This window comes from Tinamus guttatus, unplaced genomic scaffold (genome assembly GCF_059628265.1).
Source record: "Tinamus guttatus ecotype Peru unplaced genomic scaffold, ASM5962826v1 Tinamus_guttatus_pri_ptg000459l, whole genome shotgun sequence".
NCBI lineage: Eukaryota > Metazoa > Chordata > Aves > Tinamiformes > Tinamidae > Tinamus > Tinamus guttatus.
Genome location: NW_028288993.1, coordinates 6,127,389 through 6,151,752, shown reverse-complemented (window position 1 = coordinate 6,151,752; position 24,364 = coordinate 6,127,389). Strand labels below are relative to the sequence as shown.

The 24,364-nt window shown below is 45.5% G+C and overlaps 1 protein-coding gene across 1 annotated transcript in view; it reads right to left on the bottom strand.

Moving 5' to 3' along the window:
• The window catches only part of ZDHHC8 (zDHHC palmitoyltransferase 8), a 94,638-nt gene extending 71,518 nt beyond the window's left edge, over nt 1–23,120 (bottom strand). The window contains exon 1 of the mRNA XM_088532426.1: nt 22,947–23,120. Coding sequence (XP_088388552.1) covers nt 22,947–23,050 — 104 coding nt within the window. The 5' untranslated portion in view covers nt 23,051–23,120. The remainder of the gene's footprint in view (nt 1–22,946) is intronic.
• Nucleotides 23,121–24,364: the final 1,244 nt, after the last annotated feature.

Sequence of the window (24,364 nt, the reverse complement as noted above, 5' to 3'; positions counted from 1 at the left end):
ATAGTTCTTTTGGGAAGAGCAGATGTTTAACATCTAAATCTCTCTGGCATTCTTCCTGAAAAAGCCACAACCAAGGGGTATTCTCGACTCTCTCACCAGAGTCCCCCAGTGTTAGGCTGAGAACACGCAAAAAGCCTCTGTTTACTGTAACCTTTTTATTAAATTGAACCAATAAATAAAAACCTGTTAGATTAATATAGCTTCCAAAAATCTGAAATGGTTAAAAAAGCATTTGTAATTAATAACACTTCTTGGATTAGCCCAGTGAAATATTTCACAAAGCGATAACTGGCAAAAAGCTCCTGTTTCTCTAAAGCAGTGACCTTTTTATTTGTTTAGAATACTTTACAACAATGGTCTGCTAGAGATCTGGAAAAAAAAGCAGGGCCTTTTTCTGCAACCGCATTCTTTGAGCTCCCATATCAAAACAGGAGGGTATGGCTGTAAATCACACATGCCCTAGGAAGGAACAGCAACATTCCCAACACACAGGGAAGTGCCAAAGGCTAGACGAAATATCCTAACAGAGAAGATGACACTGTTCAGCTCCCAAACAAAACCAAAGTCAAGTCTGTTAGGCACTGATGTAGGCAGTCTCAGTGTTACTAAGTATTTTTAGTACAACATTGAAGATTTTTTATCCACTGGATATTAAATGGCTAAGTATTGCACCACCACTACTCCTTCCCCTAAAACAAAAGCAAATGTTGACACAAAGTTTTCTTCAGAAACATTTTCTTTAAATATTTCTTTTAGGAAAGTAGTTGCTACAGCTCTGCAAGAGCTCCTGTTCCTTCAGCCAAAAGATTTGTCCCAAGCCTCCGGAGTGCAGGACTAATCCTGCATGCTTTGCACAGGTCTAAAACCGCCTCAAAGCCTTCACAGGATAGATGCAAGCACAATTCAGGGGAAACCACCTGCATTTGTCACCTTCAGTTCGCACTTCTAGTAGAAGAACCCAGCTATAAAACCACTGCCCCAAATTAGCAGTTCCCAGACTAGCAGGAGATGCCACCAGGCAACTTCTACCAGCTTAAGAGGGGAATCATTGCCTAAAAACTGAATCCAACCCTTTTCACACTTTCTCTGTTCAGCAGCAATGCAAAAAGAAGACAGATTGTTCCCTGGCCTTTGATCAAGTCTTTTTTAGGGATACACTGGAAAGAAGTGAAGCACAACAGTGTGACTTTATTTTTTCCCCCTCAGTGACTCAGGAATTCTTTTGTTATTTCTCTAGACAAATGGGTTACTCAAAGAATTGTCCAAAATTATTCATGCACCCATATGAAATTGTCCAATTGCCTCCTAATATGGCAAAATCACAAGTGGAGAGAAAAGAAGGGAGCCTGTGGTCTACACCACTTTCAGTAACTTAAGAAAGAATAAGTTGATTCACAAAGCAGGACAACAAGCTAAGGAGGGGCAGAAGAATGAGGGTCTGTAAAGCACAGTGCTGCCAACACGCTTAGCTTTTCCTCAGTTCCAAAATATTCCAGGTCTCCAGAGCTTTCAGCAGAAAAACTCATTCCTGGTGAAGAACAGCATTCAAGTATTTTAATGGTCACACCTGCACACACACACTTGGAGGTCCATTTCCTGCCTCACTATATACAAGCTCAGCAAGGCTCCTGATTTTTTAAATACTGCTCTCCAGACAGTATATTTACACTTCCTAAAAAACAAGACATACAAAACGATTAAAAAAAAAAAACTTCAAATTTTCTTAAGTGTTGGTGGTTTAGGAAATTTCTATGATTTACAGTTAGGTAGCATGAGCTTACCAGGAAAAGAGCTATCTTTGCCAAGAGTTGGTTTTATAATCAAACTGCCTCAGTTAGGCATCTTCAGGACGTTCTGCATGAGGAAGGTGGCAGCCGTCCAACCCACCGCACAGCACCCAGCAGGTAGCACCTTCCAGATGTGCTCGAGCATCTGCTGCTTCATCCCTGCAGCCACTTGGGGTTGCTGGAGAGCAGAGAGGCCGGGGAGAAGGGCGGCCGGGTCCCCTGCTCAGCCCCGCTGCGGCCTCTGCCCGGTGGACGTTCACGTCCACACGGAACCAGCCCGTCCCCGGGCTCGGCGGGACAATGTGTGACCAAGGAGCTGTCCCCGGGCTTGGCAGGATAACGTGTGACCAAGGAGCCACACGTGGACTCGCAGCTGCAAGGAACGGGAGGAGACCTCGGCTCCTGGCACCTGCTCTGCGGAGGAAACGGCATTTCTCACAGGTAGGTTTGCAAGAAAGAGTTTGACCACTACGTTGGAAGGAGAAAAAGAGGCTTCTTATTAACCTCTTCTGCATGCAGAGGACTATCTCAAAAGCCACCATTAAAAGCTCTGTCAGGAGCTGCAGTCACTGTGAGACTGCAAGTGGAAGTGGATCAAATCCTGTCGGATATGACTCTGTCCCTGGCACCTGCCTACCGAGTTTTAAACTCTGCTAAGACACAGATGAAGGAAGAGTTTGAGGAGATGGAGGAAGAGATTGAGGACGTGGAAGAAGACGAAGCCTCCTGCTGCCCAGCTGCACTGGTCCAACCTCAGCATTGGCCATGCCCAGGATAAAAGATACAGCAAAACGTTCTTCATGAGTAGCTGTATGACTGGCACGAGCATCTCTTCTCTTCTTGAAATTCCATGATGGGTGTTACCTTGTTTTCTTCAAGTTTACGAGACTGCTTCAAACTGAATTTTAAGTCCTTTCCTAATCATATGGGCAATATTCCTCCAACTGGTTAGTATTAATCAGCTTCCCTAGTTATAACATGGGAAATGATTTCAGTAGCATAGCTGCATTCAAGATAAAATAACTGGCATGTCTTAATATGGTTCACCCCTTATACTGTTCTAAAAAGGTCTTTCCTCCTAACTTAATTACTTGGAAGTGCCTGCAAACACAGCTCCCTCCAGCAAGTTGGACTTTAAAAATCCCTTGGACAACAGCCTGATCATTCATGAGCCACATTCCTGGTACTCTGCAGGTTTTATCCTCATTTCTGATTGAGTTGGAGGCTTCTACTAACAACAGACGGAAAGATTTCTACATTGAGCCGATAGTCGAGACCCACAATTCTGCTCAATATTGAGCAGAAATATATGTGGATTGTATCTATTCTTATCCCCCGGCGTTGCTCAATGTCAGGACCAATCTTCCAGCCAAAAGTGAAACATTTTCACTGCCAAATCTCAGCAGCTTTCCTTCTGGATTGTCCACAAAGGAGTTCACACAATAAAATGGGGCTTTCTGTGCTCCAGAGGAAGATGAGAAATCTGAGCCTTCCTTCAGCCTTTCTACACAAGAGTTTATAAGAATTCAGAACCAACCACACAAACCAAGATAATTATCTTAAAATATTGGGGTAGGCTGACTACAGGGTGCTGTTGCTGTGTAGGAGAAGCAGCGCAATGCTCGGGGTGTTGGTTTGAGCTCTGGGAGCAATCCGGGACGCTCCATTTTGACCCTTTACACGTTGCTTTTGAGAAGCAGCAAGTTACCGTTTTTTCCTGTGGAGAAGCGCCATTTCCTTTAGCTGAACCGCTTTATGAGGGCAATAAAACACTGCAGGGCGGGGTGACAAACTGTCGGTAACCGAATAGCCACCCCTCCGCCCTGCGTGAAGTCACTGTGTCCCCGCACGGCTTCGGTGGGGCGGCCTGGACGCCACCACCGCATCCTGCTGCGAGCTGGAGCTTAGGGGAGTACGGCAGGGAAACGGGGCAGGGCACGTGAAGAGAAAAATCATCATAAATTTTGATGCAGGGGACCAGGAGCCACGTTCTCTAGCTACGCTCCCGCCCATGGCTGCCATCAGCCCCGCTCAGTTAGCGCTTGGTTATTCTTAAAAAGCAAAATTTCATCAAAAAAATCACCAAAACCGATTTTTAACCCGTTCAGCTTTCTTGCAGAGTTTATAAATTTTTTCAAAAAAACCCCAAAAGTTCTTAATAAAACATGGAGCATTCTATTTAGGCAAGAAAGTTAATTTTATCCTCACTGTCTAATGAGATTAAATTCAATTTAGTCTCACAGCCCGAGAGAAATATTCTTTGGCCATAGATTTGTTTTGCAAATACATAGTTAAAAACGCTAGAGGAAAAAAAAAAAAAGTCTTAAATCTGTGCAGAAGGCCTTAAAACAAGCCACACTGTCCTCCTTGCTTTATCATGCCACAAAAGCACGTCCCTGCCCCCTTCCAGCAGGGACTGATTTACTTCACTGAGGAATAGTTCTCAATGCAAGAATTTGAAGTTTGCTGTTTTGGTCTCAAATAGTCGTTATGCTTGTAAGCATTTTGAAGGAAGAAATATTTTCACCTAATGTTTTTCAAGTTATAGAAAAATTAAATCATTTTTTGAGCTCAAATCCTTAAAAACACTGCTTATAAAATCACACAGAATTACTAAAGACTCATATTTGTAAAATATTAAACATTCATGGGGGGTGCAAAGAGACATAAGGTTTTGTTCTTAAAGGACTTACAATTATGAAGCTGCTCTCTGCTTAGGCATCATGCGATCCCCTTTTTTAGAAATGAGAGAGGGAATGGTTCAAGTTAGTCTTGTAGCAATGTGACCACAACAAACTGAAACCCATAAATCTCTTTGCAAAAATAGGCCGTGTACTGTGATTAATAGACTTTACTGCAATTCCTGCAGAAGAAAATATTTCTTTCCTAATATTTTTGAATGCAGGAATATCTCCTGCTTGCATTGAGATCAGCTGCGACAGTTTCAGTATGACAGTTTCCAGTAAAGTGGAAAATGCACTGCATCAACCCAAATCAAGCAAAGGCAACCCAGGTAGCTTAATAATCTCTAAGATTTTCCAATTTATAGATGCAGTATTGGATTCCCCACCTTCTTCAAATTAACAATTAAGTGAGGAATAGTTATAAGCAGCCTGGCCTCAAGCCCAGATTGTGCGTTTCCAACCTGACACTGGAAGTTCAGATTCATCATCATATTCTTAAATATATTAAGTGAGAATCCTGGCACAAAGACAGAAAATTGGTCTGGCAGAAGAAAATTGTCCATGCAGATATAAAGTCCCTTGCATGGCACGAGAGGGCCGGGTTTTGTTGCGTTATTGCCCGTGCGGCTTGCGGGGCTGCAGCTGGTGGCAGGTCACTGTCGAGCATTTCCTACATTGTACCCAGGCAAACTGGGGCCTCAGGCCATATTTGTTTCATGCCGTGTACGTCCTGCCCTGAATATGGAATTGTTCTCCCTCTGGGACGCTCTGTTATAATTAATTTCATATAAGTATTTCGCTAACGTTAGCATTTGTCATTACAGCACCCCTAGGAGTTGTTACAGTCTCTTCATCTTAATCTGATTTTGCAGATGGGAACCCAAAATGTCCTGGGTTTCTTCCCACAAAGCCTTGGCCAAGATCTTCATGAGGGCAGGAGAAAGGCTAAAGAAAAAAGCAAACCTGCTGTCCAGTTGCAAACCCCTGAAGTTTACGCTCTTGGACCAGAACCTGAAGCTTTCCATGGGAAAAACGTCTTTCCTCAATGCTATTCTAGTTTAACCTAAACACACGCAGGTCCCTCAGCACGAAGCACGTTTTTTGATCCAAAAGGCTAGTTTTGCAGAATTAAAAACTCAGGAAGTGCTGGGGATAATTATGATTAAAGTAGCTTGTCACTGCAGCCTGCAACTTAAGCCACAAAACAGTGACTTAGTGCTCGGGGGACACTAAGGGCACAGCTTCACAAACGCTCAATGTCAAGACCAGTGTCGACTGCCATGGGAGCAGAGCAGCCCTCGTTGCTACTGTCTGTGCAGCAACCTGGGCTGGGGAAACAAATCCAGATGGAAAGGAGCCCTGCTTGGCCGCAGGGAAGGTGTCCTGGTGCCAGGACTACAGGACTGGACCAGGGAAAAGGCACGGCCTTCGAGCTTTTAGTAATTTCATTCTGTCTTCAACATGTTCAAGCTGTTTTCCATCTTATAAAGCCTTACTTTGCCATGCTTTTCCTCCTATGGATATCCTACTTTTCCTCCAAGTAGGCCAGCAAAGGCTAGGAGGAGAAAAATCTGCATTTTGTGTCCTCACTTCCCCTGCTTTTAAAAGCTTTTCCCACAGAAGCTACCAGAGCAGCTCTAAGGAGCAGTGAAGGCTGATGGAGTAGGAAGGTGTGCACCCAAAAGCACCTTGTAGCAGCACACGCTGCCCTGCCAGCCTATTGCTGCAGTTAAAGCTGGGCAGCTTTCTGCTGGCACTAAACTAAACACAGAAAGCTCCAGTTTGGTCAAGTAATCTGCTCTACTTTGCCACAGCAAAGGAAGTAGAGAAGGTAAAGTTGGTAAAAAGAAACCTTAAACTGCCCCCTGGAGCTGCTGGTTCCCAGGCTTCCCTTGAGCTGCTCGTTTTAGCATGACAGGGAAGCAGAGCACCTTCTCAAAGCATCCATTTAAAAGCAGTATGCAAAGCAAGCAGTGGCTTCAGACAGCTTCATCAGCTGATTTCCAGAGAAGATCCCTGCTCAAACCAGCAGCGGAAAATTGAAGTGTCAGCCCATGCCTTGTTTTTTCCCAAGCCACAGTGGGAGCTCAGTCTCCTGGTCCCCACGTGCACATAACTATTCCAGCCTTTGCCCCTGCAGGGTCTGTCACATGAAGCTGCTTTGGACACGACCACTGCAAGGGGTGAAGTCCTGCCCAAACTGGCCAGCGCGGAGCCAAGGTTTTATGAAAATTGCAAGCTCTTTAATTAAAAATCTGCCAATCAATAATCGCTCCCATATATACATAGCATTGGTTTAATTAAACTAGTTGGTTCTCGTCTTTCCACAGCAATCAATGAAGACCATTTTCATTGGTTAACCCAACAGCAGTCTGGCTTTTCAGATCTTAGAACACCATGGAAGCACCGAGCAAGCAAGGTGGTATGTATACGGAGGGGCAACACCACGTTTTCCATGCATGGAAATGCAGGTTTTCCATGCCTTTAATCTGAAGCCCAGTTTGTTTTCCAAAAAAGGCCCTTCTGAAAATAACTATGAGCCATAATATTTTCAGAGATTTTGGTTTTCTTTTTTAAGAACACCGGGTACAAGAGCTTATCAAGGCCAAGTACTTACTCTTTTTTGCCACAAGGCAGACACCAGAAGAGACCAACCTCCAAACACAAACTCACAAAAAGTGAGTTGCATTTTTCGTTAAGAAAATAACCTCGTGAGGGTGTGTATTTTCATATGTTCATTTTCATATGTTCGTTTTTATAAGCAGAATTCTTGCCCAGCACGTATCAGAGGTTGCAGGCTTCAAGACAGAAGCAAACTCCCCAAGCTGCCCCAGCAGCAAAGGCTTTCGGAGAAGGGTTTTAAATCCAGGACAGCAAGGGAATGACAACTTTGCAACATCATCCTGCTGCGGGGGAAAAGAGCTGACAAGTTTGATAACGGGAGCGGGAAGAGGAAAGCGCGCGGGAGCCGTTGCCTGCAAGCCGAGCGGCATGGATGCTGCAACCTGCCTCCATAAACCCGTGTTTTACAAGCCTTTAGAAACCAGGAACCACCAGTGATTTTAAGCAACAAGTTTGACTCAAGCGGCTCCATCCAAGCACTGTCAAGACAATTTGTTCAACAATCCGCATAATTTTCTGTGTTTCAAAACAAACTTGTATTTTATTTTAGGCCTGAACACTTCCCCTCTCCCAACACCCCGTTGTGGACGATATTTCTATCAAGAACTGCTGTTTCCCAAACTGCCTCCCAGTGTTACAGATTAAGTCCCGATACCTTGGGAGAAACGCACTTAGCTCTTGGAAAGGAGAGGCAGGAAGGAAAGGAGGTTAAAGCACTGCATTAGAGCGGGTAGAAAACCTGTCAGCATGCAAAAAAGCAGCTTACGCTCCACTAGAAATTTCCTCCGGGCACTCGGAGCACAGTTACAACAGCCAGATAGGAATACAACTATTTCCATAGAGCTGGGTTTCTTGGCATTTAAAATATTAGATTTCAAAGCTGACCTGGAATTAGCTTCACAGATAAACAAAGCAAATTAAAATAGTTTCATGTGAAGTCACCAAGTTTAAATACACCTGCCTTAACTGGCCATGTTCACAGTACAGACCAAGTGTGGATAAATCTGGCTGCTGCAGAAGTAAATAAATGCCTCAGTAGCCAGGATCATTCCGTATCATATGCTTAGAAACCACTGCTGTCCAAGCTCACAGCTTAAGTGGCATTAAATAGGCAGCTTTTCACGGCATTAACTGTTAGTGCAAGCCAGTCTGACACAAATACATATTTAGAGAGCATCAGCTTTTCTACCCAGCCATGAAGCACTGGAATCCCGTCGTGGAGCCGTAGCTCATTAGCCTGTGCTATAAACATATTTCCAGCAGGCTCAATTCTGTACCAAAATAAACAGAGGCATTAAAAGCAGCTCTGCATTTTTAAAGGGCCCAAGGAAGGACAAAACCAGGCTTGCACACAGTGTGTTCTTTTCTAATTATGCAAACAGGTGATGTGAGAGCTAATCTATATTTGAGCTGAAAGAGCATATTTCACGAGCAGATTAACAAGTGTTTACGGGATATGCATCCTGCATCCTTATGCACCATCCTCAGCCATCAGGTCAGGCTTTCTGAGCCTTCCCCCCTCTGGATATTGCCTCCGTACACAATCTCCTCTCTTCTTCAAAAATATTATCTCGTTCCTCTAGAAAAACCCTTCCTCCAATTTCCCCTCATTTCCCCTAACAAGCAAACACAGGAAAAGATACCTGAGGCCTGGCTGAACAGTTTTCCCTGGCAGATTGCAAGCCCAGAGGTCTGTCCAGATGTAACTGTTGAATTTGCATGGAAATTGTCCCCTCAGTAGGACAGGAGCTCATGGTTTCTTCCCCATGTTCAAGCAACATGTTTCTTTTATTGTATTAGAGATTTCATTGCCCTTATTGAGCTTGATAGAAATGGATAATGGATTTAAAAGTTAAGGATGGAAGGAATGAACAGATGGACTAATATAATCAAGCCTCATTTCTCTAGGAAGCCAGGCTAAAAATAGTGAAAGCTTTAAAAAAAAAAAAAAATTCCCTGAATGCCATAGCAGACTTTCCCCAGATCCCTGGATGATCTAGAGCTTGTGGAGAAGTTATTTTCAGCAGGTATTTATGCTTACATAGTGAGTCTGGCTAGAGAGTTTATTCATTTAAATATGCTAGCGAGTGAAGGTAAACCCTTTATATCCCAACCGTATGGTGAGGAAGAGCAGCAAAGTGGGGGAAGACAATTAAAACATCACGGCTTGGCATTCTCTGTACATGAGGAGGAAAAAAGCCTCGTGGACCAAGATGAGCACTGGTAGATGGACATAGGGCACCTGCGCTCCAGCAGGGCAGAGCAGTTTGCTGTCACATCCACCCAGCCCGCGCAACGCATGGAGGTGTCACCCCGACAGCTGGAACATGGGCAAAGGCCATTGCGACTACTGAAGGCTTCAGGTCAGCAAAAGAAAAACTGTGAAATAGTCCCAAGCTTTAGTGTTTCTTGAACCTCCATTTTTCATGGACCTCTTGACCGAATCACTTTTGCTGGCATTAACAGAAGATTATCATCACTTCTTGTCCATTTGAGCATGCTCAACTCCAGGAGTTTGGTCCAATTGCTGAAGTTACTCAAACTTACCCCAAAAAAACTGGATTAAAGGTTGTATATTTTGCCTCCCTGCTACCTGTTGCATGGAGACTGCACTCCTTTAAGCTCCTCTGTTGCCCTGAGAAGGGAAGCAGACAGTCTTTGGTCTAAAGATCTCAGCTTTGTCACCAAAACCAAGCATTAAACATACACTAAAACCAAAAGCAAAGCTCATCACGTTTTCCTTGAAGTTTGCAAAAATGACTGCTCTTTTAAACAGCAAGTCACAATAAATGCATTTAGAAGCTTTGAGGTAAGGAAATACAAGAGTTCATGGAGGTTTCAAGTGGCGGTTCAGGGGAGGTCAGCGTCACCATCAGCTTTGGATGCCTGAGAACTGCTGCACGTTTGAGCCCTGCAGGTGAACGCAGCTCCCCGCGCGGGCTCGGCCGGGCCGCGACCAGGCACAGGAGCTGCCCAGGAATCCGCACAAAGGAAGACACTCGAGTCACGTCTGAAGAAGTCACATTGACATGACTCACTGAACCACAACGGCAACGTTTCAGGGATTTTCAGAACTCAGAGTGAGCCATCCCTGCGTGCTCACATTAGCCAATTTTCCTGAAGACAGGGTTTGTTAAGAGCAACAAAATAAATAAGCAGCTCATAAACAGAAAGGTTAACAAAAAGCTGACTTCCTCTCACCTTCTCTGACTGGCCTTGGTGCAACAGCTGGGGAGGATGAAGGTCAAAATGGCTTTTTCGGTATCATTAACATTTCTTGGTCAGTCTCCTTTTCTTGCATATAAAGATGCATACAATTGTAGGACTATCTTCCTTACTGATAACCTCACACATCTAATGCCCTTCTCCCCAGAGGGCTCCCAACCACATATTCTCTATACGTTGGAAAATCTCACTAGAAGACAGACTTGTGGATTAAGAGCCTGGAAGGGGGATTTTCCCACCATGACTTATGCAGGGCTGCAGCCAGCCCAGTGACCCAGTGTCGCCCCAACACACAGCCCAGGCCTCCCGCAGAGCCTGGTTCTAAAATGTGAGCCCTGCCTTGGTGACTCCAGAGCTAACGTTGCATAAACCCTCGAGGCGAGGAAAAGTGCAGGAAAAGCAGCTTGCGACACGGGCTCTGCCCTCCCAAACTTTCATGCTGACCTCCCCTGCCCTCGCGATTCAGCATCGAGGGCTGAATGGCAAAGGGACAAGTGTCACCCAGCGCGCCGAGGCAGGGGCTGTATAAAAACTTGATTCTTTAAAAATATCCGGGAGGGAGAAAACTGGCTTAAAAAATTGGCCAGCAAGATTTTACTAATCCTGATCATGCACACAGGATCTTTAAAAAAAAAAAAAAAAAAAAAGACTCCAGGCTATTGTATTTACTTCCATAACTGCTGCCAATCATCTGCTAAAGTTAGAGACATCGCACAGAAGGCAAAAATAGTCCAAAAAAAAAAAAAACTGAACTACTTTAATGAAGACACTGGACTGTAAAAGAATTCAGGAAAAGGAGGAGGAGTGAGGAAGAAAAATAAAAGGGCGAAAAAGCTAAAAAGGAATTTATTTTGAAGACTATAGCATTTAAGTGCTGTTGACCATAAAATTAACAAAAGTAACAGAAAAAAATGCTATATTTAAACATCATCTTCCCTTGATAATACGGAACAGCATCATATGTTGCAATAACATGTTTTCGCTGATCATTTCTTGTCTTTTTGGCACTTCGCTGACACGCTTTGCTAAGTGTTAATTAAAAAAAGAATCAAATCAACATGACAAATTGGATAGACTTGTGCCCTCCAAACAGTCTCTTCTGACCACTAATCTGCGGAGCTGGGGCTGCGCCAATCCCGAGGAATCCGTGGAGAGCTTCCAAGGAGCTGTCATCGCAGCGGGACGCGGGCCCTGAGAGAGCCGTCAGCGGCGGGAAGGGCCGCGACACCCGGCTGGCACCGGGAGCGGCTGCTCAACGGTGCCCAAATCTTCCTCCTTCCAGGCTCATCCAAAACGGGAGATGGGCACTTTATTTCCAGTTATGTATTTAATGTGGAATGCACCTAAGCCCCACTAACGTCGGCACGTAAGCTGGTTTTTGGATTGTCGCATTGCTGGGGAATGAACAGGAACTTCTGACTGGCCGTAGCTACGGCACACAAATAGTTTTAACATGTTTTGTACTTACTCAATAAAAAACAGAGACCTCTGGCTCTTCACAGGCTTAGAGAAACCCATAATGGAAGAGACCTGAACATGCAGCATCTCCTTTTAGGAATACAGGAATCCTGATTTTGTTTCTTGCTATTTTCTGCATGAAACAAAGAATTTCAGATTTCAAATATATGACCTCATTTTAAGCATGAGAAGTGGAGCAGCAGTGCATAATCCTCTGCTCATTTAGTGATTATAAGAGGCAATTTCCAAGATGTAGTTAAATAAGCACAGAAAGAAAACTAATCTGCACGCAGTGTATTAATAACACGTTAAGAATTCTGTGTCGCTCTACTGATTTTTGACAACTTCCTGCCTTCTAGACAGGTACCAGACAGGGCTCCTATAGCACAGAGTGAAAATCCGCAGGGATTATTCTGAGTGTCCCTTGATGCACCTGCCCTCCAACAGCTTTCGAGATAAAGGTGAAACTAGGAATGTGATGGTTAAGTGTTTTTACACCCCTGGGGAAAAAAATACCATGTTCTGTGCCACTGCCTTGGGAATTCAGAGCATCTCTTATCTAAGGAAGAGGCTACAGAGTGGTAAGAGATTTAATTTAGCAGCACACAAAGATGGAGGGGAAAAAGCTGAAAGAAGAAATCCTTGCCCATTGCAAGATTAATTCAAACAGCAGTAGATTCTACACTCCTGCTCCTGCCTTTCCATCCCGACCCCACACCCATTTACATGAGGGCAGAGAGGCAACTTTGTCTTGAGTTTCTTCCAAAAGAGCTAGTTCAGCTTGAATCACCATTTTCTAAACGCAAAAAGCCAGCACGACCTGTTTCTAGACCATCACCCTGCAGAAAGGGCTGTTCAAGAGGACTGACTTAGACTTTCTAACTTTCAGGAAGCACCAAGTTCAGAACTGACCAGTGCTCAAAGAAAAAAAACAGTGAAGCTGTTTAAGAATTGCAGACACCTAAAGAGTTTACAGATATCTAAACCCCATCTTTGGGTGATGGTGGAGGATGGCAGAAGCAGCTGGAGGGAGCCAGGCAGCCCAGAGGACCAGCAACTCACAGAGGTTCAAGCCAAGCATGCAACCACCTGGGTACCTAGGAATAGTCATCTTGCAACAAGATTCGAATCGATACATAGGGAGAGCAGAATCAGGTTTAAACTTTGGTAATTCTTATACATCTTCACCAGTAGGCACAATAAAGGCATGATCTACTGAGCAAGAAGGGAAAATTGGGAGACAATTCTGAATCAGATGCTGACCGTCCAATTGATCATCTCAGCATAACTATAAACCCTTTTCCTCAAAATACCTTTTCCTCATTTGCAAAGCAGTTAAAAAGAAGCCCTGCCAGGTACAATGAGCAGCATTTCACCCCAGGCAGGAGGGCTCCTTCAAACCAGGCCCAGTTCTGCCACAGAAGAGACTGTCTAGTTAGCAGATTGCTGGGCATCTTTGTTCTTAATGACCAGGCCCAATTCTGCTTCTTTTTCTGGATCAGATAAATTCACAGATTAACATTACAGAGCTCTTTAATGAGGAACAAGACAGAAACCTCTAATCTAGAAAATCCTCTTGCTTCCAGAGCATTGCACAGCCCCAGATTCACAACCTTCCTACATCCACTGAGGGAGGAATTAAAAAAACCTAGAAAGTAAATGCCGAGACGAGAGTTGGCTCAGAAGTGCATTTCTCATTTTATCAGATATGAATTATAAATCAAGCGCAGCAGGCTAGCGAAGGAAACATTAATTTTTCAGCTCTCGAGCCGCAGACGCCGTGTTCAGCTCGAGCCCGCTCAGCGCGCGTTGCCGGCCGCTGCGGGACGAGGCACAAGCGCAGGTTTGAAGGACACACGTTCCTGCTGAACGCGGAGGCGGCCAGCGAGGCTTTGGCATGGGCACTGCCCTTTTGGTGCGGATTAACACCTTAAAGCAGCAAAGTTTTCCTGCAAGTGCAAGGCTTGTGTTGAGGACGGCTCAATCGGACGTTAGGCCAAGAAGTAGCTCCAGGATAAACCTTCTCTAGGAGCTGTGTGCCCAGCTGAGCCCTGGCCCCACAGGGCACCAGCCTGTACATGCAGCGCCACCAAAGCAGCCATACATGGGCCGTGCTGGTCTCCGTGCCTCAGTTTCCCTGGGCAAGAGACAGGGCAATAACGTTGCCTTCGCATTCATGGACTGGAGGCCCGAAGCAGCAGGGCAGGCTGCCAGCCAAGGAGCCAGCGCACGGGTTGTCCTGCCAGCTGCCAATGTGAGAAACAGCCCCGGAGTACAGAAAATCCTGTGCTTAAGGCAGCAGAAGGATTAAGCAATTTGCCAGGGAGATGAGAGAGCTTTCTGCAGAGCTAGGACCTCAAGAGAGCAGGCGGCCCTGCTAACAGCTCTAACCACAAAAGCACCCGCCTTTGAACGCAGGCACACGCACATGTCCGAGTGTTTCTCTGGCTCCTTACCCCTCACAGCTTTGCCCTCTGACGGAGCAGGAGCTTCTCCTTGCTAGCAAGGAGCATCCAGGAGCTCCGACGTGACCAGGCGTTGCCCCTCCACGGACAGATTCGCTGCCACATGTAGGACTGCAGCTCTTCTTCCTTGCAATGCATCCATCAAAAGCCAATTCCTGAGGATTCGGAGAAGATAACGTGACCAGACACAGCTCTTACCAAGGAACCAACCTTCTCCCCATGCCACATCCTTCTCCACCCCTGCTTCCTGGGAGCATCTCACAGGTGGGTTTTTATCCCCACCTTTAACTCCGCTAACGCAGAGTAACACGGGCAGGGCTTGCGGCAGAGCCCGGCCGGGTCGGAAGTTTCCGCTCTGCACTTAAAACCTCACATTTACTTATGGTGCTTTAAGGGCCACACCCAGCAAATCCTGTTGTTCTAATCCGGCCTTGTTTTTGCAGTTGGAAATTTAAGTGGCAAATACTGACGCCCTTTGCTGGGGAGAACGTGCCTGTGGATGCTGGGTCAACCTCAGCACACAAAACGGAGGTTTCCTCATCAAATTCAGCCCTTTGCTACCTCCTTTTTTGGCTCGTGCCACGTATCCCCAAGCAGCCATTTTAGGTGCAGAATTACCCGAGTGCAGAAATACCAGGATAATAATTGATGAAAACATTACCAGTTCCTGTTGTTTTGCTCCGGAATACTTGTTAGCCACTTACACAAAATGCAACACATGCAAAGCTGCCCTGCTCCTGTACCAGTCACATCAAGAGCTGCAGATAGAGGCTGACACTTTGCACAAAGTTGTTCCAAACGCATTTAGTGTGAGAACCATCTCTAGAGCTGTATTGCTACACAGACTTTCACTCCAGCCTCTGCAGCATAATTAGCATTCAGTGCTAAAATAGTTAAAGAATATGATGAGCTGCAATGACCCTGTGAATGAAGATGCTAAATTATAAATGTATTATATAACTAATGCATAACTATATTATGCTGCAACAGGGTTGGCACACGCGCCCTGTTGCTGTTACAGCTCTATGTATAGCAGTTTGGGCTCATTTGTACACATTTCTCAAACAGTTCTTAGCACTTCAGTCAGGTACCCGATCAGCTGCAGAAGGTGGAACTGACGATCAGGAAGAAATAGAACAACCTAGAGAAGACCAATTAAAACAAAACAACGCAAACAAAAACCAGCCCCACCGTGTTATAGGGAGCTTTGCCCATGTGATGCTGCCCATGCCAATGTCACCAAGAGCCTCTTCCATCCCTGTGGCGCCCAGGACACCAGCCGAGGCGGTGGAGCGGCTCCGGAGGGCTGTCCAGCCGGGAGCCTCCTGCGGCCATCACCGGGTCAGCGCGTTTTGGGAGCGCTCTCTACTCCATGAAAACAATCCCCAGAAGTGATTGAAACAGAACTGTCTGCAAAGGGAAGGAAAAAGCCTTTTTCCAGAAGAAAACACCTGCCTCCTACCGCTGACGGGGACCCGGGCAGCCAGGAGAGCTTCAGGCCCAACCTTTCCCTTTGCAAAGCATTTTCATAACTGACCTATGTTTATATGCAAATTGTGCCTGTTCATATACTTATTCCCAGCACCGTACTTAAAATTGTTTTGATGTAGATATTACACTGGATTATTTCCCTGAAGACCTGATAGGGAGCTAATGTAAATGCCAATTTGGCTTTAAGGTTCCTGGGAGAGTAAGACAGGGTCTAACTTTATTTATGGAAGCTCTTCCATATTTAAGCAGTTTCAAGCTTGCTTTGTTAGGCTCCAACTTAAAAATAGTTCATACAAGAATATTCTGCAATCAGTTTATCCCAAATGGGTACAGGGAGAGCCCTCATCTCCGAGCTGCACGTACAAGCCTTATTCCAAGCAGTTAGTTGACCTCTCTGAGCTCCTCACCTTTCCCCCAAAACGATGACATTCTTATATGTGCTTGACAAAAACGTGTATTTATAGTACTCCTGCCTTCACACTGCCTGCCTTGCTCTATAAATTCCTTATTGCCGTGCACGAAGGGCAGCACTTCCTAATTATGAGATTTCATACAATATTAAAGCACACAACAAAATGATTCACACGTACTTGGCGAGCAGCTGCTCTGGTGCTCAGCTTCAGGTCCAAAATGCGAGAGATTTTCTGCCTCGGCTCCTGGCTCCGCTGTCCCATGTTACTGGATATCGCAGTGCACAGCAGCAGAACACAGATATTTCATAATGATTTTGCATTTGAAGTCTACAAACTCTGCCTTTGCACTTTCACAAATAGAGCGCCATGGTAACCTCAGCAATAGCTGAGTGCAGGTTGCTGTAAGGTTTATTCCTTAATACCCATCCCTAGAAAAAGAGTCAAGGTCTGCATAACAGAGTTCAGCTTTCTCCAACATAGAGGCAACCTCTGACCTTAAGTTTTAGGCACTTTAGACACCCTGGCAGCAAATCTAGCCATACTGCATGAGCAGTTGCAGAAGACTAATTAATCCTCTTTCTGGACACAGCTTACTGGCTAAAGATTTATGGAAACTAGAATCAAAATTTCCATTAAAAAAAGCCCCAGCATTACTATTTCAGCCCCATGAGTCCCAATGACACACACGATCACCTAACAGCAGTCGCTACCAGCACAGCCAAACTGAACACTGTCCTTTGCTTAGTAAGAAGGGAGTTAACATGTATTGGCTCAAATCAAAGGTCAGGAAATCAGTTTTCCACTTTTGCACTGATTATACAAGTACATCAATGCTTCGGCTTTCAAGATGCTTCCCCCGCTCCACTACACATCTATTTCATGCTCTAAAGTAGCTTATACCCCCATACTACTGTATTTCACACATCACTTGATGCAAGCTAAACAAAACTCCCGGTGAGTAGTCAGCAACTGCCCTAGGTAGATGAACCTCAATATCAAAGCTGCACCAAGCCCGTCCGCGCCGCAGCTGAAGCAGTTTTATGTTTTGAGCAGTAGCATCCCTCAGTTTACATTGCTCAAAACAAATGAGCCTGCTCCCATGCTGTTCGAGCACAGAGACTGTTGCTATTTATAAGAGGATACATGTGCGGCATACTTGGACAAACATGGATCGTGTTTAAATTAGTATCTCGAAAAAGACCTTAAACAAAAATAGAAGAGCCTTTTCATGCATCCCATACAAAGACGGGGCAGCTCAGCCGGAGCTAATTGCGACCGCCTTTCATTGCTGTTTCCACACACCCGCACCCTGGAACTCCGCTCGTTAGGAAGAGCGGAGAGGAGGTCGGGAGAGGCGTAAATCACACCGGCTGCAGCTGCGGATGGCCAACGTGCAGGAATAACTTCAGTGCATTAGCTATTCTGCTGGTAAAACTGCATCTACAATTAGCATTCAAACGCCACTGCGATGGCTATGCACCCTACAGCTGGGGATATTTAGCTATTTATTGCCATCAATGCAGGAAAGATCCTTAAAGCTATTCCTACCTCCCTCTGCCAACCTGCAGGAGGACAGAGCACTACTTTTGATCACGAACTTCTCTATAAGAATGATCTTCTCTATAAGATCTCTAACGATCTTCTCTATAAGAACTGATTTTAATGAATTTCAGAAGTGTCCTGTGTTGCCAGCTCTGCTGGTCCCTGTGGCAGTGAAGACAATGGGATCTACTGCCTGACAGCTGCAAAACTGAGCTCTGTTCCACCATAAAGAAGTAACTTCCCACATTTCAGTCAGAGAGACCTTCCTGTTGAGATTGCCTCTACCTCATCTCCCAACAGTTATGTATCTACATTGTCTTCACAAAAATTATACGCATAGATGAAACTGCCACAGGTTAAGAGAAGGACATGACTTTGTCACAACAAGAATAAACATTTTTCAAAGCCTCACAGACAGGACAAGGCCTTAGGTCAGTCCAGAAAGCCCGACCTTTTCCACATTCAGTCTTTTCTCTTTGCAAGCAGAGTGGAAAAGGACTACCTGCCATTAAATTTTCCATTTAAGATGGAAAATATTTAAGCATCTCAGTAAGCTAACCTTCTGAGTTTTGCATTTTTTTAAGTATTTGGCTTTTCTTCCCACAAAATTGCACTGCTTGAATTCCCTGTGAAGATAGTTTTGAAATTCATTTAAATAAACTGATGTACACTATTTCTGTACACCCACTCTCCTCCATGCAGCGTGATCCATATGGCTATCACCGTACGAGTATTTTGTGAAGCTTCCCTCAACTAATCTTAATGATTTATTTGTTTGACTCATATAAAGAAATAAACAAACAAACAGAGAGAGTTGATAGTGTTAAGTGGTGAAGAGCATTTAAAGCTCAAGACAATATGTTCTTTTTCCACACCTGGCATCCCTAGGGCCAAAGGCAACCTTGGAAGGGCTGGAAGCAGACAAGGCAGATGAGCTTCTACAGAACGTTTGTAATATACACTTAAAAATCACGTTTTACTACTTGTTCCAACTGAAATGAGAGCACTGACCTGCTGGAGGGGAGCAGCTGAACATCTGCAACCAGAGCTTGCTGAAGCTCTTAACCTGCTTTAGGTAAGAACACAATCTTTGGATACAAATCAAATTTGCAAATGCCATAATGACCCTCTGTTAAGTTGGGTCATTCACCAGCAAAAGTTTTCTTCCCTTGTGATCTGTGAACACAGAAGTCATGGGAAGATGAGCTCTGAAAGACAGTTCAGGAATTTGAAGGACACAATTACACTTCCATTAACTACCAGCCAGAATATTTACTATAATTTCAAATTTTAAAATTCCATTCTGTATTTATTTTAATGCTATTCAAGTCAGCATCACATAATTCTGGGGAGGTGGAGTTAATTCATAAGAAATGCATTTATCATAATAAAAATGCATCCGAACGAACACACAGCTACACTATATCTTCAAGCCATTGCAAAAACAGCAGGACTTCCCCATTCATGGAATGCAGTAACAGGATATAGTGGTGTGCAGGGAGTGCAAAATGAAATTTAAACCTCCACGCAGGAGGCCGAGCTCTCCCTCTTGACAGGACGAGTAGCCCTGCAGCCAAGTACAGTCTGGCCGCTGTTCTGCCCTGATCCTCCCTCACCAGCTGAAGAGCCAGGATCCAGCCTGGTCGAGGCTTTCCCTATTTTCTTGCCATTCCCGCTGAGTTCAGCTTCTCCTTTACACCCGTCTATCATTCCTCAGATATTTCCCGAGAGCTGCTGCTATTAAATTCCCATGTCGCAGACTGCATTGGCCTCCCAGTCGCATATATCTGGGGCAGAGACCCACGATTACATCCCAGTACCACTTCTATGAACAGACTTATGCTCAGTATTCACTAAATGAGTTTTCATTTTCCTGGTGCTTTGACTTCACCCAGAAAATTACCCATTTGATTACCCCAGTTAAGGGAACAATGTACAACACAACAACATGCTCCTACAGAACACATCTTTGCTGTTTCCCATTACATCAAAGAACTAGTGGCACCTGTACTTTTGTTATTAACCTCATGTTTCTACCATATCCTATAGATGCTCAGGTAACACACACTACAAAAAGTACAGCCTTGAAATGAGTATTAGTAGAAATTCATAGTCTACAATATTCAACAAAGGGATGAAAAGATTCATTTTCCCATTACTAAAATGTGCCATAGCATTTCCTTTAAGCTAAAGTTTTTCCTTACATTTCAAGCTCTGAAATCTATAGATGCAGGTATTGTAGCTGCTAAACCAGAATTCACAAGTTCAGGTTAATCACTGCTAAACAAATAATTTATAAAACTTAGGAGAATTATGAGGTCCAGCACGGTTATTCGCTATGGGAAGTTACGCATTACAGCATTACACTTGGAGATGACTAGGCTGCATGGTGTATTAATACTGCAGTTATGCAACCTCAGATAAAGTGGGAAGTTCACAAGAACCTGGGTGAACGCATTAGAATTTACATCACAGCAGCCTGTGGTCCAAGCCATAAAACCACAGACTTCACTGAAATGGTCTAAATCATTATCGTTACCAAAAAGCATTATAAGAAAAGTGAAGAAAAAAAGAGATTTGGAAGAAATCAGTTCAGGTCTGCAACAGCTGAATGAGTCTGAATTTGTGGAATGCTAAACAGATCTGGTCCTTCCTTCATTATGCCTCCATTTGATTTCCGCACATAAGTAAATTAAGCTAATCATTCTGTATAACATTATTTACACATTCCTCCATAGTGCTTAGAGTTACCGCTTGTTTATTCTCCCAGGGTGACAGATTAGACCACCTACTCCTCTGCCTGCGCTTACCCCGAAGGGAACACACATGGAGACCTGAGAGTCTGCAGAACAACTCCAATTTGGTGCCTTTCCAGGCAACACTCTGGATTGCTAAACAGTTTAGTTCCCCCTCATAAAACCAGATGGAATAGACCAGGGATACAGTGACTCCGAAACAGTTAACAGAGCAAAAAGAATAAAGCGGAATTGATAGAGGAATTTTCCCAGATTAAAAGAGTACTGCTGACCAACACCACCATGAATTAATAGTGCACACTGTGTGTTTCTAACAGACTTTCTGCGCTGCTTTTAGCAAACTGTTTGGACAAAAGCTAAAAATAAAGACTACATTGCTAAAAAGCTAACCCTGCCCTTCAAGTTCAAAGGCCTTTTCATCAGGCTGATGACACTTACACCATGTGGCTTGAGCCCACAAACATGTCTAGGGGGAAAGCCCAGTCACAGCCTCCATTTTGCATGGAAATTACTCAGAAAAGCTTGCAGTGCCCAGGGAGGATATATGTTTGTTGTAGTAAGTGATTTAAAGTAATCATTCAAATTTTCCATATATATAATATATATATAAATCATTATTCAGCTCTACAGCAGTGAGTTTGTGCCACCTAGTTGATCTATACCCAGATTTTGATAGGCGAGCCCCATCCATTGATTAGTTTTGTGTATTTACACACAGGTAAGCTCATTAACAAGCACAGCAGTTAAGCACTAAGGTGCTTAACATCATATACATAGAAATAATGAAAACATAGCCAGATCTTCATCTGATCAAATGTGTGTGTTATGACTGGCATAACATGGATTGCAATAATAATATTGCTTAAAGCAATTTTAAGCCAGTGCCTACAGAGCGAGAGAGATAGAAATGCTCAGGAATAGAAAACAGACCACCACAAAAGACGCTTCAATCTTCTGTGCACTGCTCCCTTCAATTCCTAGGGAAAGATAGGTTCTAATAAAAACCAACAGCTATTTCATACAAATTTATCCGAGTATCTTTGAAGGGACAGGGCTTCAGATACAGCTTGACAACAGTTGCTCAATTATGTGTTACTTTTATTACACACAAGACTTGGCAACGGCAGCAAACGTATGTCTGGGACAATCCTCAAAAGATTTACTAACACGTTAGGAAGCACAGGCCAAGCTACAATATGGAGAAAGCCTAAAAATACTTCATTTTGCATGTAATTATTCACTGATAACAGAGGGCGCAGAATCAAGTTTTAGAGTCAGTAAGAGACTAAAGTCAATTGCTTCTTCTGTACAGTAACAGATCCTGGAAGGACCATCTCGGGTGAAGTCCTGCCGCCAAAAGGATGTTTCAACAACAACTGTGTTACCAGGAAGGTCTTACATCACTCAGCCATTTGTAGCTCCACATTCAGAGTATCATGTGAAAACAAACACACAGCTTCCCAAATACTTGGGGCACACGTCCATCCACCTCTCAAGATGCAGGGAAAGGAAAACGCTGGTGTTAAGAGCCCTTTCTTAGCATTAGAAACCGCTCTTGTGGTGAACATTTTGAGGTGCACAAGGGCCGTCTGCACTGCAGGGCTCACAGGCCAACTCCTGTCGAGCTCTTGCCTACAAGCAGTCGGTAACGATGCACGACCCGAGTCCGTGCGTAGCCATTCTCGGTGCTGAACTAGTCCAACGTCCTGCAAGGGGACCCTGTCTGCACACCGAATGCATTAAAACCAAGCAATTGCAAACCAAGGCACATTGAGGCAAGAGCATCACTCGATGTCAAAAGTTTTTGTTTTAAGGGACCGTCAAGATGAAACGACACTTGTGTTTTATTCCGAGACGTCATGTTACGACTGCTGCACTGGTAACAAGCATTTTGAAACCTCGAGACTCGTATTACAGCCAAACCAAGATGGATAACAGCACGGACACGTACTCACACTCTTAGAAAGCTGCCTGCTCCCAACAGCATCACTGTGCTCAGTTAAAAATTCAACTGTGGCAAAACCCAGGCAAAGGCAGAGCACGAAAACAAGAGAAAAACCTCGATACCCAGAGAACAACCTGGTCGCCATCCCGAAGGCGGCTCGCTTGGAGCGCGTTTCCCAACGGGGCTTGGAGGCATCTCCTGAGGCTGCAGAGCACCTCGGCGCGCAGAGGAAGGGTTAACGGCGACATGGCTCAAGTTTATGTAAAGGGGAGGAAGGAGAGAGGCGAGGCAGGAGCCGGCTCGGGCTCAGGGGCGCCGGGACGGGGGAGCCGCGGGTAGCTCCGTGCCGGGGAGAGAAGCGCTGGGCGAGGAGCAGCCGCCTCCCGCGAAGCCCCCTCGCCCCGTTACATAAACACGCGCGGATCGGCCGCGGGGCTGCGCGGCCCGGCCCCACGGCGCGGGGGGCTCCACTGAGCGCTGCCAGAGCCTCCGCGGCGGCCCCCTCCCCACCCGCCCTCCTGCCGCCCCCGCGGAGAAGCAACCCTCGGCGCTACTTACGTGAAAACAAAAAATAAAGTAGTGGAGCCCACTAGCAAGGCGGCCGCCGTGGAGACAGGGATGTACTTGGTGGGTTTAAACCTCTTGCCGGTGCTGCTGGGCATCCTGTGCCTTACACATCCCTCTGCGAGGCGGGCGGGGGGCGGCGCGGCAGCCTCCGCGCGGGCCCGGCGCGGCGAGCCGAGGAGCGAGGCGGCGGGGCGCGAGCGAGGCGCTGCGCACAGCTGACCTCCAGCACAGGAAATCCCGCCTCCTCCTTCTCCTCCCGCCCTCCGCCGCCCCGGCCCGCCCGCCTGATGTCAACGCGCCCCTTAAGGTAGAACCGCGGGGAGCCCCAGCCCCGCTGCGGGGGCCGCCGCCACGGCCGCCAGGTCTACCCCAGCCTCGGCCAGCGATCCGAATACACACACCGCCTTGTTTTATATCTATATCGGTCCTGTATACGTATGTATGTGTATATTTAGGTTGAGTTTTATGAGGGTCTTTAGAAGACACTGGGAAATGAAAGCCCTTGTAGCAGTTCCTCATAAAGCCTTGCCCGGCACCACAAGGTGCAGCAGGGCCCCGCGCCCAGCGCTAGGACCCCAGTGATCCCCAAGGAGTCTCTCCCGCAGGGCCAGGCCTGCCCCGAGCGCAGGGCTCGTTGGGTCACAGAAGCACCAAGGCTTAGCATCCAGAGGGGTTTTCTGCAGCTATGCTGAAATCCACAGTGGAATTCAGAACACTGTGGTGTTCTGCTGGGTTTAATTAATCTAAGGACAAGTAACCAAGTGCAAATATAGCTGAAATTCCTTCATACTCTGTTCTGCTGTTTAACACTGTTCATCCCTTCCCACCAAGAGGCAGACATAAGGTAAGGGCTCAGAAAGTTCCCCAGTTCAGCGCTCCAAAACAAGCACTGGGGGAAGAGCTCCCTCTGCTCACGCTAAGAGGTCATGCTCTCCATCAGGAGCCAACCAGCACCTCAGATGGGAGGAAGGTTCAAGGTTCAACTCCCAGTTTGAGAGCAAGACCAGGAGGCGCTCCTCCTTGTTCCCTCCCTGTTGCCTTCTCTGTCTTTTGGGTAGTTCCTCAGGCTGCAGCTGCCAGCATGCAGATAGAATAACCACAACACTAGACAAAACGCCACTTCTGCGGGTTCTGTTGGCTGTTCTTATAAGTGAACTTACCTATAAGGTAAATGGCCCCTGGAAGGTATATGATGTTCCAGGCCTGCTCCAAGAAGAAATTAGCATTCTCCATATTCAGTGCCTAGCTGAGCTCTACAATCCTAGAGGCATTAGGCACAGAGCAAGTAAAGCCCAACCAAACTGGAAGTGAGGATTCTCAGCTTTGCAAAAACTGCAATAAAACTGCGAGCATCAGCTTTATTATAAGCAAATGCAGCAAATTCCACCCTGAGGGCATATAGTTATGTG